The 12,985-nt window shown below is 43.4% G+C and overlaps 1 protein-coding gene across 4 annotated transcripts in view; it reads right to left on the bottom strand.

Moving 5' to 3' along the window:
* Nucleotides 1-12,985, bottom strand: part of LOC129843524 (exportin-T-like) — a 90,284-nt gene that overhangs the window by 65,068 nt on the left and 12,231 nt on the right. For all 4 annotated transcript variants that reach the window (XM_055912288.1, XM_055912290.1, XM_055912289.1 and 1 more), the window contains 2 exons: nt 12,119-12,287; nt 7,519-7,755 (listed from right to left, as the gene is read on the bottom strand). In XM_055912288.1, the coding sequence (XP_055768263.1) occupies nt 7,519-7,755; nt 12,119-12,287 (406 nt within the window). The remainder of the gene's footprint in view (nt 1-7,518; nt 7,756-12,118; nt 12,288-12,985) is intronic.

The following is a 12,985-nucleotide window of genomic DNA, read 5'->3' as shown; positions in this document are numbered from 1 at the left end:
CATCTAGAGTGTCTCCCTCTCCTGTCTAGTAAAGATACATCTAGAGTGTCTCCCTCTCCTGTCTGGTAAAGATACATCTAGAGTGTCTCCCTCTCCTGTCTGGTAAAGATACATCTAGAGTGTCTCCCTCTCCTGTCTGGTAAAGATACATCTAGAGTGTCTCCCTCTCCTGTCTGGTAAAGATACATCTAGAGTGTCTCCTGTCTAGTAAAGATACATCTAGAGTGTCTCCCTCTCCTGTCTGGTAAAGATACATCTAGAGTGTCTCCCTCTCCTGTCTGGTAAAGATACATCTAGAGTGTCTCCCTCTCCTCTCTGGTAAAGATACATCTAGAGTGTCTCCCTCTCCTGTCTGGTAAAGATACATCTAGAGTGTCTCCCTCTCCTGTCTAGTAAAGATACATCTAGAGTGTCTCCTGTCTGGTAAAGATACATCTAGAGTGTCTCCCTCTCCTGTCTAGTAAAGATACATCTAGAGTGTCTCCTGTCTGGTAAAGATACATCTAGAGTGTCTCCTGTCTGGTAAAGATACATCTAGAGTGTCTCCTGTCTGGTAAAGATACATCTAGAGCACAGGTGTCAAACTCATTCCACGGAGGGCCGAGTGTCTGCGGGTTTTCGCTCCACCCTTGTACTTGATTGATGAATTAACATCACTAATTAGTTAGGAACTCCCCACACCTGGTTGTCTAGGGCTTTATTGAAAGGAAAGACCAAAAACCTGCAGACACAAGGCCCTCCGTGGAATGAGTTTGACACCCCTGATCTAGAGTGTCTCCTGTCTGGTAAAGATACATCTAGAGTGTCTCCTGTCTAGTAAAGATACATCTAGAGTGTCTCCCTCTCCTGTCTAGTAAAGATACATCTAGAGTGTCTCCCTCTCCTGTCTGGTAAAGATACATCTAGAGTGTCTCCTGTCTGGTAAAGATACATCTAGAGTGTCTCCCTCTCCTGTCTGGTAAAGATACATCTAGAGTGGCTCCCTCTCCTGTCTAGTAAAGATACATCTAGAGTGTCTCCCTCTCCTGTCTAGTAAAGATACATCTAGAGTGACTCCCTCTCCTGTCTAGTAAAGATACATCTAGAGTGTCTCCCTCTCCTGTCTAGTAAAGATACATCTAGAGTGTCTCCCTCTCCTGTCTAGTAAAGATACATCTAGAGTGTCTCCTGTCTGGTAAAGATACATCTAGAGTGTCTCCCTCTCCTGTCTGGTAAAGACACATCTAGAGTGGCTCCCTCTCCTGTCTAGTAAAGATACATCTAGAGTGTCTCCCTCTCCTGTCTAGTAAAGATACATCTAGAGTGTCTCCTGTCTGGTAAAGATACATCTAGAGTGTCTCCCTCTCCTGTCTGGTAAAGACACATCTAGAGTGGCTCCCTCTCCTGTCTAGTAAAGATACATCTAGAGTGTCTCCCTCTCCTGTCTAGTTAAGATACATCTAGAGTGTCTCCTGTCTGGTAAAGATACATCTAGAGTGTCTCCCTCTCCTGTCTGGTAAAGATACATCTAGAGTGTCTCCTGTCTAGTAAAGATACATCTAGAGTGTCTCCCTCTCCTGTCTGGTAAAGATACATCTAGAGTGTCTCCTGTCTGGTAAAGATACATCTAGAGTGTCTCCCTCTCCTGTCTGGTAAAGATACATCTAGAGTGTCTCCCTCTCCTGTCTGGTAAAGACACATCTAGAGTGTCTCCCTCTCCTGTCTAGTAAAGATACATCTAGAGTGGCTCCCTCTCCTGTCTAGTAAAGATACATCTAGAGTGTCTCCCTCTCCTGTCTAGTAAAGATACATCTAGAGTGGCTCCCTCTCCTGTCTAGTAAAGATACATCTAGAGTGTCTCCCTCTCCTGTCTAGTAAAGATACATCTAGAGTGTCTCCCTCTCCTGTCTAGTAAAGATACATCTAGAGTGTCTCCCTCTCCTGTCTGGTAAAGATACATCTAGAGTGTCTCCTGTCTAGTAAAGATACATCTAGAGTGTCTCCTGTCTGGTAAAGATACATCTAGAGTGTCTCCCTCTCCTGTCTAGTAAAGATACATCTAGAGTGTCTCCCTCTCCTGTCTAGTAAAGATACATCTAGAGTGTCTCCCTCTCCTGTCTGGTAAAGATACATCTAGAGTGTCTCCTGTCTGGTAAAGATACATCTAGAGTGTCTCCTGTCTGGTAAAGATACATCTAGAGTGTCTCCCTCTCCTGTCTGGTAAAGATACATCTAGAGTGTCTCCCTCTCCTGTCTGGTAAAGACACATCTAGAGTGGCTCCCTCTCCTGTCTGGTAAAGACACATCTAGAGTGTCTCCCTCTCCTGTCTAGTAAAGATACATCTAGAGTGTCTCCTGTCTGGTAAAGATACATCTAGAGTGTCTCCCTCTCCTGTCTGGTAAAGATACATCTAGAGTGTCTCCCTCTCCTGTCTAGTAAAGATACATCTAGAGTGTCTCCCTCTCCTGTCTGGTAAAGATACATCTAGAGTGTCTCCCTCTCCTGTCTAGTAAAGATACATCTAGAGTGGCTCCCTCTCCTGTCTAGTAAAGATACATCTAGAGTGTCTCCCTCTCCTGTCTAGTAAAGATACATCTAGAGTGTCTCCTGTCTGGTAAAGATACATCTAGAGTGTCTCCCTCTCCTGTCTAGTAAAGATACATCTAGAGTGTCTCCTGTCTAGTAAAGATACATCTAGAGTGTCTCCCTCTCCTGTCTGGTAAAGATACATCTAGAGTGTCTCCCTCTCCTGTCTGGTAAAGATACATCTAGAGTGTCTCCCTCTCCTGTCTGGTAAAGATACATCTAGAGTGTCTCCCTCTCCTGTCTAGTAAAGATACATCTAGAGTGTCTCCCTCTCCTGTCTGGTAAAGATACATCTAGAGTGTCTCCTGTCTAGTAAAGATACATCTAGAGTGTCTCCCTCTCCTGTCTAGTAAAGATACATCTAGAGTGTCTCCCTCTCCTGTCTGGTAAAGATACATCTAGAGTGTCTCCTGTCTAGTAAAGATACATCTAGACTGGTAAAGATACATCTAGAGTGTCTCCCTCTCCTGTCTGGTAAAGATACATCTAGAGTGTCTCCCTCTCCTGTCTGGTAAAGATACATCTAGAGTGTCTCCCTCTCCTGTCTGGTAAAGATACATCTAGAGTGTCTCCCTCTCCTGTCTAGTAAAGATACATCTAGAGTGTCTCCCTCTCCTGTCTAGTAAAGATACATCTAGAGTGTCTCCTGTCTGGTAAAGATACATCTAGAGTGTCTCCCTCTCCTGTCTAGTAAAGATACATCTAGAGTGTCTCCCTCTCCTGTCTGGTAAAGATACATCTAGAGTGTCTCCCTCTCCTGTCTGGTAAAGATACATCTAGAGTGTCTCCCTCTCCTGTCTGGTAAAGATACATCTAGAGTGTCTCCCTCTCCTGTCTAGTAAAGATACATCTAGAGTGTCTCCCTCTCCTGTCTGGTAAAGATACATCTAGAGTGTCTCCCTCTCCTGTCTGGTAAAGATACATCTAGAGTGTCTCCCTCTCCTGTCTAGTAAAGATACATCTAGAGTGTCTCCTGTCTGGTAAAGATACATCTAGAGTGTCTCCTGTCTAGTAAAGATACATCTAGAGTATCTCCCTCTCCTGTCTGGTAAAGATACATCTAGAGTGTCTCCCTCTCCTGTCTAGTAAAGATACATCTAGAGTGTCTCCCTCTCCTGTCTGGTAAAGATACATCTAGAGTGTCTCCCTCTCCTGTCTGGTAAAGATACATCTAGAGTGTCTCCCTCTCCTGTCTGGTAAAGATACATCTAGAGTGTCTCCCTCTCCTGTCTGGTAAAGATACATCTAGAGTGTCTCCCTCTCCTGTCTGGTAAAGATACATCTAGAGTGTCTCCTGTCTGGTAAAGATACATCTAGAGTGTCTCCCTCTCCTGTCTGGTAAAGATACATCTAGAGTGTCTCCCTCTCCTGTCTAGTAAAGATACATCTAGAGTGTCTCCTGTCTAGTAAAGATACATCTAGAGTGTCTCCCTCTCCTGTCTAGTAAAGATACATCTAGAGTGTCTCCCTCTCCTGTCTGGTAAAGATACATCTAGAGTGTCTCCCTCTCCTGTCTAGTAAAGATACATCTAGAGTGTCTCCCTCTCCTGTCTAGTAAAGATACATCTAGAGTGTCTCCCTCTCCTGTCTGGTAAAGATACATCTAGAGTGTCTCCCTCTCCTGTCTAGTAAAGATACATCTAGAGTGTCTCCCTCTCCTGTCTAGTAAAGATACATCTAGAGTGTCTCCCTCTCCTGTCTAGTAAAGATACATCTAGAGTGTCTCCCTCTCCTGTCTAGTAAAGATACATCTAGAGTGTCTCCCTCTCCTGTCTAGTAAAGATACATCTAGAGTGTCTCCCTCTCCTGTCTAGTAAAGATACATCTAGAGTGTCTCCCTCTCCTGTCTAGTAAAGATACATCTAGAGTGTCTCCCTCTCCTGTCTGGTAAAGATACATCTAGAGTGTCTCCCTCTCCTGTCTAGTAAAGATACATCTAGAGTGGCTCCCTCTCCTGTCTAGTAAAGATACATCTAGAGTGTCTCCTGTCTGGTAAAGATACATCTAGAGTGTCTCCCTCTCCTGTCTGGTAAAGATACATCTAGAGTGTCTCCCTCTCCTGTCTAGTAAAGATACATCTAGAGTGTCTCCTGTCTGGTAAAGATACATCTAGAGTGTCTCCCTCTCCTGTCTGGTAAAGATACATCTAGAGTGTCTCCCTCTCCTGTCTAGTAAAGATACATCTAGAGTGGCTCCCTCTCCTGTCTAGTAAAGATACATCTAGAGTGTCTCCTGTCTGGTAAAGATACATCTAGAGTGTCTCCCTCTCCTGTCTAGTAAAGATACATCTAGAGTGGCTCCCTCTCCTGTCTAGTAAAGATACATCTAGAGTGTCTCCCTCTCCTGTCTAGTAAAGATACATCTAGAGTGGCTCCCTCTCCTGTCTAGTAAAGATACATCTAGAGTGTCTCCTGTCTGGTAAAGATACATCTAGAGTGTCTCCCTCTCCTGTCTAGTAAAGATACATCTAGAGTGGCTCCCTCTCCTGTCTAGTAAAGATACATCTAGAGTGTCTCCTGTCTGGTAAAGATACATCTAGAGTGTCTCCCTCTCCTGTCTAGTAAAGATACATCTAGAGTGTCTCCTGTCTGGTAAAGATACATCTAGAGTGTCTCCCTCTCCTGTCTGGTAAAGATACATCTAGAGTGGCTCCCTCTCCTGTCTAGTAAAGATACATCTAGAGTGTCTCCCTCTCCTGTCTAGTAAAGATACATCTAGAGTGTCTCCCTCTCCTGTCTAGTAAAGATACATCTAGAGTGTCTCCCTCTCCTGTCTAGTAAAGATACATCTAGAGTGTCTCCCTCTCCTGTCTAGTAAAGATACATCTAGAGTGTCTCCCTCTCCTGTCTGGTAAAGATACATCTAGAGTGTCTCCTGTCTGGTAAAGATACATCTAGAGTGTCTCCCTCTCCTGTCTGGTAAAGATACATCTAGAGTGTCTCCTGTCTGGTAAAGATACATCTAGAGTGTCTCCCTCTCCTGTCTGGTAAAGATACATCTAGAGTGTCTCCTGTCTGGTAAAGATACATCTAGAGTGTCTCCTGTCTGGTAAAGATACATCTAGAGTGTCTCCCTCTCCTATCTAGTAAAGATACATCTAGAGTGTCTCCCTCTCCTGTCTAGTAAAGATACATCTAGAGTGTCTCCTGTCTGGTAAAGATACATCTAGAGTGTCTCCCTCTCCTGTCTAGTAAAGATACATCTAGAGTGTCTCCCTCTCCTGTCTAGTAAAGATACATCTAGAGTGTCTCCCTCTCCTGTCTAGTAAAGATACATCTAGAGTGTCTCCTGTCTGGTAAAGATACATCTAGAGTGTCTCCCTCTCCTGTCTAGTAAAGATACATCTAGAGTGTCTCCCTCTCCTGTCTAGTAAAGATACATCTAGAGTGGCTCCCTCTCCTGTCTAGTAAAGATACATCTAGAGTGTCTCCCTCTCCTGTCTGGTAAAGATACATCTAGAGTGTCTCCCTCTCCTGTCTAGTAAAGATACATCTAGAGTGTCTCCCTCTCCTGTCTGGTAAAGACACATCTAGAGTGGCTCCCTCTCCTGTCTAGTAAAGATACATCTAGAGTGTCTCCCTCTCCTGTCTAGTAAAGATACATCTAGAGTGTCTCCCTCTCCTGTCTAGTAAAGATACATCTAGAGTGTCTCCCTCTCCTGTCTAGTAAAGACACATCTAGAGTGGCTCCCTCTCCTGTCTAGTAAAGATACATCTAGAGTGTCTCCTGTCTGGTAAAGATACATCTAGAGTGTCTCCCTCTCCTGTCTAGTAAAGATACATCTAGAGTGTCTCCCTCTCCTGTCTGGTAAAGATACATCTAGAGTGTCTCCTGTCTGGTAAAGATACATCTAGAGTGTCTCCTGTCTAGTAAAGATACATCTAGAGTGTCTCCCTCTACTGTCTAGTAAAGATACATCTAGAGTGTCTCCCTCTCCTGTCTAGTAAAGATACATCTAGAGTGTCTCCCTCTCCTGTCTAGTAAAGATACATCTAGAGTGTCTCCCTCTCCTGTCTGGTAAAGATACATCTAGAGTGTCTCCTGTCTGGTAAAGATACATCTAGAGTGTCTCCTGTCTAGTAAAGATACATCTAGAGTGTCTCCCTCTCCTGTCTGGTAAAGATACATCTAGAGTGGCTCCCTCTCCTGTCTAGTAAAGATACATCTAGAGTGTCTCCCTCTCCTGTCTGGTAAAGATACATCTAGAGTGTCTCCCTCTCCTGTCTAGTAAAGATACATCTAGAGTGTCTCCCTCTCCTGTCTGGTAAAGATACATCTAGAGTGTCTCCTGTCTGGTAAAGATACATCTAGAGTGTCTCCCTCTCCTGTCTAGTAAAGATACATCTAGAGTGTCTCCCTCTCCTGTCTGGTAAAGATACATCTAGAGTGTCTCCTGTCTGGTAAAGATACATCTAGAGTGTCTCCTGTCTAGTAAAGATACATCTAGAGTGTCTCCCTCTACTGTCTAGTAAAGATACATCTAGAGTGTCTCCCTCTCCTGTCTAGTAAAGATACATCTAGAGTGTCTCCCTCTCCTGTCTGGTAAAGATACATCTAGAGTGTCTCCCTCTCCTGTCTAGTAAAGATACATCTAGAGTGTCTCCTGTCTGGTAAAGATACATCTAGAGTGGCCCAAATGACAGTATTCCCTTCATAGTGCACTACATTTGACCAGAGGCCTGGATGGAATAAGGTGCCATAGAGAATAGGGAGCCATATTCCCATAGACCTCTGGTCAAATGTAGTGCACATAGAGAATAGGGAGCCATATTCCCATAGACCTCTGGTCAAATGTAGTACACATAGAGAATAGGGAGCCATATTCCCATAGACCTCTGGTCAAATGTAGTGCACATAGAGAATAGGGAGCCATATTCCCATAGACCTCTGGTCAAATGTAGTGCACATAGAGAATAGGGAGCCTCATTCCCAACTAGCAGCGTGTATCTCACCTGTTTGAGTACGTTCAGGTAGTCGTAGCAGAAGCCTACGATGTTGGCGGAGATGTCATCATCGTCGTGGACCAACAGCTGGAGGAGCAGAGGAACCTTGGCCTCCAGGGCTCGCAGGGCCTCGGCGGCATCGTTCACCTCGCCCCCCTTGGCCAGTTTGGTCCAGCTCAGCACCAGAGACTGGCCCATCCCATTCACCAGTCTGGAGAACTTAGCCAAGAAGTCCACATCCTCCTCCTGATGGAGCCAAGACAGGAAACACTTTCACTCGACAGGTATAAAACAGGAAACAGATTCACATCCATTCAGGAAGTGGAGGTGAGGAGGAAAATGGGGCCTTTGGCCTTTTGTTGGACTGTGGGAAATGGAGCAGCGTGTGTGTTATATGTGGTGTGTGTGTGTGTGTGTGTGTTATATGTGGTGTGTGTTATATGTGGTGTGTGTGTGTGTGTGTGTGTTATATGTGGTGTGTGTGTGTGTGTGTGTGTTATATGTGGTGTGTGTGTGTGTGTGTGTTATATGTGGTGTGTGTGTGTGTGTGTGTTATATGTGGTGTGTGTGTGTGTGTGTGTGTTATATGTGGTGTGTGTGTGTGTGTGTGTGTTATATGTGGTGTGTGTGTGTGTGTGTGTGTTATATGTGGTGTGTGTGTGTGTGTGTGTTATATGTGGTGTGTGTGTGTGTGTGTGTTATATGTGGTGTGTGTGTGTGTGTGTGTTATATGTGGTGTGTGTGTGTGTGTGTGTTATATGTGGTGTGTGTGTGTGTGTGTGTGTTATATGTGGTGTGTGTGTGTGTGTGTGTTATATGTGGTGTGTGTGTGTGTGTGTGTTATATGTGGTGTGTGTGTGTGTGTGTGTTATATGTGGTGTGTGTGTGTGTGTGTGTTATATGTGGTGTGTGTGTGTGTGTGTGTTATATGTGGTGTGTGTGTGTGTGTGTTATATGTGGTGTGTGTGTGTGTGTGTGTTATATGTGGTGTGTGTGTGTGTGTGTTATATGTGGTGTGTGTGTGTGTGTGTTATATGTGGTGTGTGTGTGTGTGTGTTATATGTGGTGTGTGTGTGTGTGTGTTATATGTGGTGTGTGTGTGTGTGTGTTATATGTGGTGTGTGTGTGTGTGTTATATGTGGTGTGTGTGTGTGTGTTATATGTGGTGTGTGTGTGTGTGTTATATGTGGTGTGTGTGTGTGTGTTATATGTGGTGTGTGTGTGTGTGTTATATGTGGTGTGTGTGTGTGTGTTATATGTGGTGTGTGTGGGTGTGTGTTATATGTGGTGTGTGTGGGTGTGTTATATGTGGTGTGTGTGGGTGTGTTATATGTGGTGTGTGTGTGTGTGTGTTATATGTGGTGTGTGTGTGTGTGTGTTATATGTGGTGTGTGTGTGTGTGTTATATGTGGTGTGTGTGTGTGTGTGTTATATGTGGTGTGTGTGTGTGTGTGTTATATGTGGTGTGTGTGTGTGTGTTATATGTGGTGTGTGTGTGTGTGTTATATGTGGTGTGTGTGTGTGTGTTATATGTGGTGTGTGTGTGTGTGTGTTATATGTGGTGTGTGTGTGTGTGTGTTATATGTGGTGTGTGTGTGTGTGTGTTATATGTGGTGTGTGTGTGTGTGTGTTATATGTGGTGTGTGTGTGTGTGTGTTATATGTGGTGTGTGTGTGTGTGTGTTATATGTGGTGTGTGTGTGTGTGTGTTATATGTGGTGTGTGTGTGTGTGTGTTATATGTGGTGTGTGTGTGTGTGTGTTATATGTGGTGTGTGTGTGTGTTATATGTGGTGTGTGTGTGTGTGTTATATGTGGTGTGTGTGTTATATGTGGTGTGTGTGTGTGTGTGTTATATGTGGTGTGTGTGTGTGTGTGTTATATGTGGTGTGTGTGTGTGTGTGTTATATGTGGTGTGTGTGTGTGTGTGTTATATGTGGTGTGTGTGTGTGTGTGTTATATGTGGTGTGTGTGTGTTATATGTGGTGTGTGTGTGTGTGTTATATGTGGTGTGTGTGTGTGTGTGTTATATGTGGTGTGTGTGTGTGTGTTATATGTGGTGTGTGTGTGTGTGTGTTATATGTGGTGTGTGTGTGTGTGTGTTATATGTGGTGTGTGTGTGTGTTATATGTGGTGTGTGTGTGTGTGTGTTATATGTGGTGTGTGTGTGTGTGTGTGTGTGTGTTATATGTGGTGTGTGTGTGTGTTATATGTGGTGTGTGTGTGTGTGTTATATGTGGTGTGTGTGTGTGTGTTATATGTGGTGTGTGTGTGTGTGTGTTATATGTGGTGTGTGTGTGTGTGTGTTATATGTGGTGTGTGTGTGTGTGTTATATGTGGTGTGTGTGTGTGTTATATGTGGTGTGTGTGTGTGTGTTATATGTGGTGTGTGTGTGTGTGTGTTATATGTGGTGTGTGTGTGTGTGTGTTATATGTGGTGTGTGTGTGTGTGTGTTATATGTGGTGTGTGTGTGTGTGTTATATGTGGTGTGTGTGTGTGTGTGTTATATGTGGTGTGTGTGTGTGTGTGTTATATGTGGTGTGTGTGTGTGTGTTATATGTGGTGTGTGTGTGTGTGTTATATGTGGTGTGTGTGTGTGTGTTATATGTGGTGTGTGTGTGTGTGTTATATGTGGTGTGTGTGTGTGTGTTATATGTGGTGTGTGTGTGTGTGTGTTATATGTGGTGTGTGTGTGTGTGTGTTATATGTGGTGTGTGTGTGTGTTATATGTTATATGTGGTGTGTGTGTGTTATATGTGGTGTGTGTGTTATATGTGGTGTGTGTGTGTTATATGTGGTGTGTGTGTTATATGTGGTGTGTGTGTTATATGTGGTGTGTGTGTGTGTGTGTTATATGTGGTGTGTGTGTGTGTGTTATATGTGGTGTGTGTGTGTGTGTTATATGTGGTGTGTGTGTGTGTGTGTGTGTGTGTGTTATATGTGGTGTGTGTTATATGTGGTGTGTGTGTGTGTGTGTTATATGTGGTGTGTGTTATGTGGTGTGGTGTGTGTGTGTTATATGTTGTGTGGTGTGTGTGTGTTATATGTTGTGTGGTGTGTGTTATATGTTGTGTGTGTGTGTGTTATATGTTGTGTGTGTTATATGTTGTGTGTTATGTGGTGTGTGTGTGTGTGTGTTATATGTGGTGTGTGTTATATGTTGTGTGGTGTGTGTTATATGTTGTGTGTGTGTGTGTGTTATATGTTGTGTGTTATGTGGTGTGTGTGTGTGTGTCGTCAGACAGTATTCAGACCCCTAGACTTTTTCCACGTTATGAATTAATATTAAAATTACATTTTCTTTTCAACGATCTACACAAAATACTCTGACGTCAAAGTGGAATAAAAATTATATTAAAAAAAATGATCTATATTAATGAAAAATATAACAAATGTATTTAGATGTTACAGACTTCAGTCTTTCTGGGTCTCGAAGAGCTTTAAACACCTGGATTTTACAATATTTGTACATTTTATTCTTTTCTATATTCTTCAATCTCCGTCAAGTTGGTTGTTGATCATTGCTAGACAGCCATTTTCAGGTCTTTCCATAGATTTAAGCCGATTTAAGTCAAAACTGTAACGAGGCCCCTCAGGAACATTAAATGTCTTCTTGGTAAACAGCTCAGTGTAGATTTGGTCTTGTGTTTTAGGTTATTGTCCGGCTGAAAGGTGAATTCACCGCTTTCCATGAATTCATGGAAAGCGGACTGAACCAGGTTTGGATTCTTCCTGTGATTAGCGCCATTCAGTTTTTATTTTGTTATCCTAAAAATCTCCCCGGTCCTTACCGATGACAAGCATACCCATAACATGATGCAGCCACCACTATGCTTGAGAATATGAAGAGTGGTACTCAGTGATGTGTTGTGTTTGCCCCAAATATAACACTTTCTATTCAGGACAAAAGTTAATTTATTCGCTACATTTTCTGTAGTATTACTTTAGTGCCTTGCTGCAAACAGGAGGCATGTTTGGTAATATTTTTTATTCTGTACAGACTTCCTTCTTTCCACTCTGTCATTTAGGTTAGTATTGTGGAGTCACTACAATGTTGTTGATCCAACCTCAGTTCTATCACAACCATTTAAACTCTGTAACTGTTTTAAAGTCACCATTAGCCTCATGGTGACTAATTCTGTGCTTTCAAATCCACTCAACTGAGGGACCTCACAGATAATTGTACGTGTGGGGTACAGAGATGAGGTAGTCATTCATAAATCATGTTAAACATTATTATTGCACACAGTGAGTCTATACAACTTATTATGTGACTTGTTGAGCACATTTTGACTCCTGAACGTATTTAGTCTTGACATAACAAAAGGGGTTAAATACTTATTGACTCAAAACATTTCAGCTTTTTATTTTTTATTTTTGACATTTTTTTTAAATGTCTAAAAACAGATTTCCACTTTGAGATGGTGAAGTATTGTGTGTAAATCAATGGCACAACATCTCAATTTAATAAATTTTAAATTCAAAGCTGTAAAACGACAAAATATGGGGGAAACTTCCAGAAGGGACTGTGTGTGTGTGTGTGTGTGTGTGTGTGTGTGTGTGTGTGTGTGTGTGTGTGTGTGTGTGTGTGTGTGTGTGTGTACACCTACCTGGTCCACATTGAAGAAGCCAGCCGACTGCAGGACCTGACAGAGAGACTCAATCAGTTTGGTCTTGTCTGTCGGGTCCATGCCTTTATTAACAATCTCAAACAGACAGTCACACGCCTCCTCTCTCAGGTCCTCCACAGACATCTGACTCAGCAGCAGGTTTATAAACCTGGAGGGACAGAAACACTGGTTACACACTGGTCCAGGACCAGTCATCTGATCTAGTCTGGTTCATTAACCTGGAGGGACATGAACACACTGGTCCAGGACCTGTCATCTGATCTAGTCTGGTTCATTAACCTGGAGGGACAGAAACACACTGGTCCAGGACCTGTCATCTGATCTAGTCTGGTTCATTAACCTGGAGGGACATGAACACACTGGTCCAGGACCTGTCATCTGATCTAGTCTGGTTCATTAACCTGGAGGGACAGGACCAGTCATCTGATCTAGTCTGGTTCATTAACCTGGAGGGGACAGGACCTGTCATCTGATCTAGTCTGGTTCATTAACCTGGAGGGACAGGAACACACTGGTCCAGGACCTGTCATCTGATCTAGTCTGGTTCATTAACCTGGAGGGACAGAAACACACTGGTCCAGGACCTGTCATCTGATCTAGTCTGGTTCATTAACCTGGAGGGACAGAAACACACTGGTCCAGGACCTGTCATCTGATCTAGTCTGGTTCATTAACCTGGAGGGACAGGACCAGTCATCTGATCTAGTCTGGTTCATTAACCTGGAGGGACAGGACCAGTCATCTGATCTAGTCTGGTTCATTAACCTGGAGGGACAGGAACACACTGGTCCAGGACCTGTCATCTGATCTAGTCTGGTTCATTAACCTGGAGGGACAGGACCTGTC

This window comes from Salvelinus fontinalis, unplaced genomic scaffold (genome assembly GCF_029448725.1).
Source record: "Salvelinus fontinalis isolate EN_2023a unplaced genomic scaffold, ASM2944872v1 scaffold_0154, whole genome shotgun sequence".
NCBI lineage: Eukaryota > Metazoa > Chordata > Actinopteri > Salmoniformes > Salmonidae > Salvelinus > Salvelinus fontinalis.
This window is presented reverse-complemented; position numbering and strand designations above follow the sequence as displayed.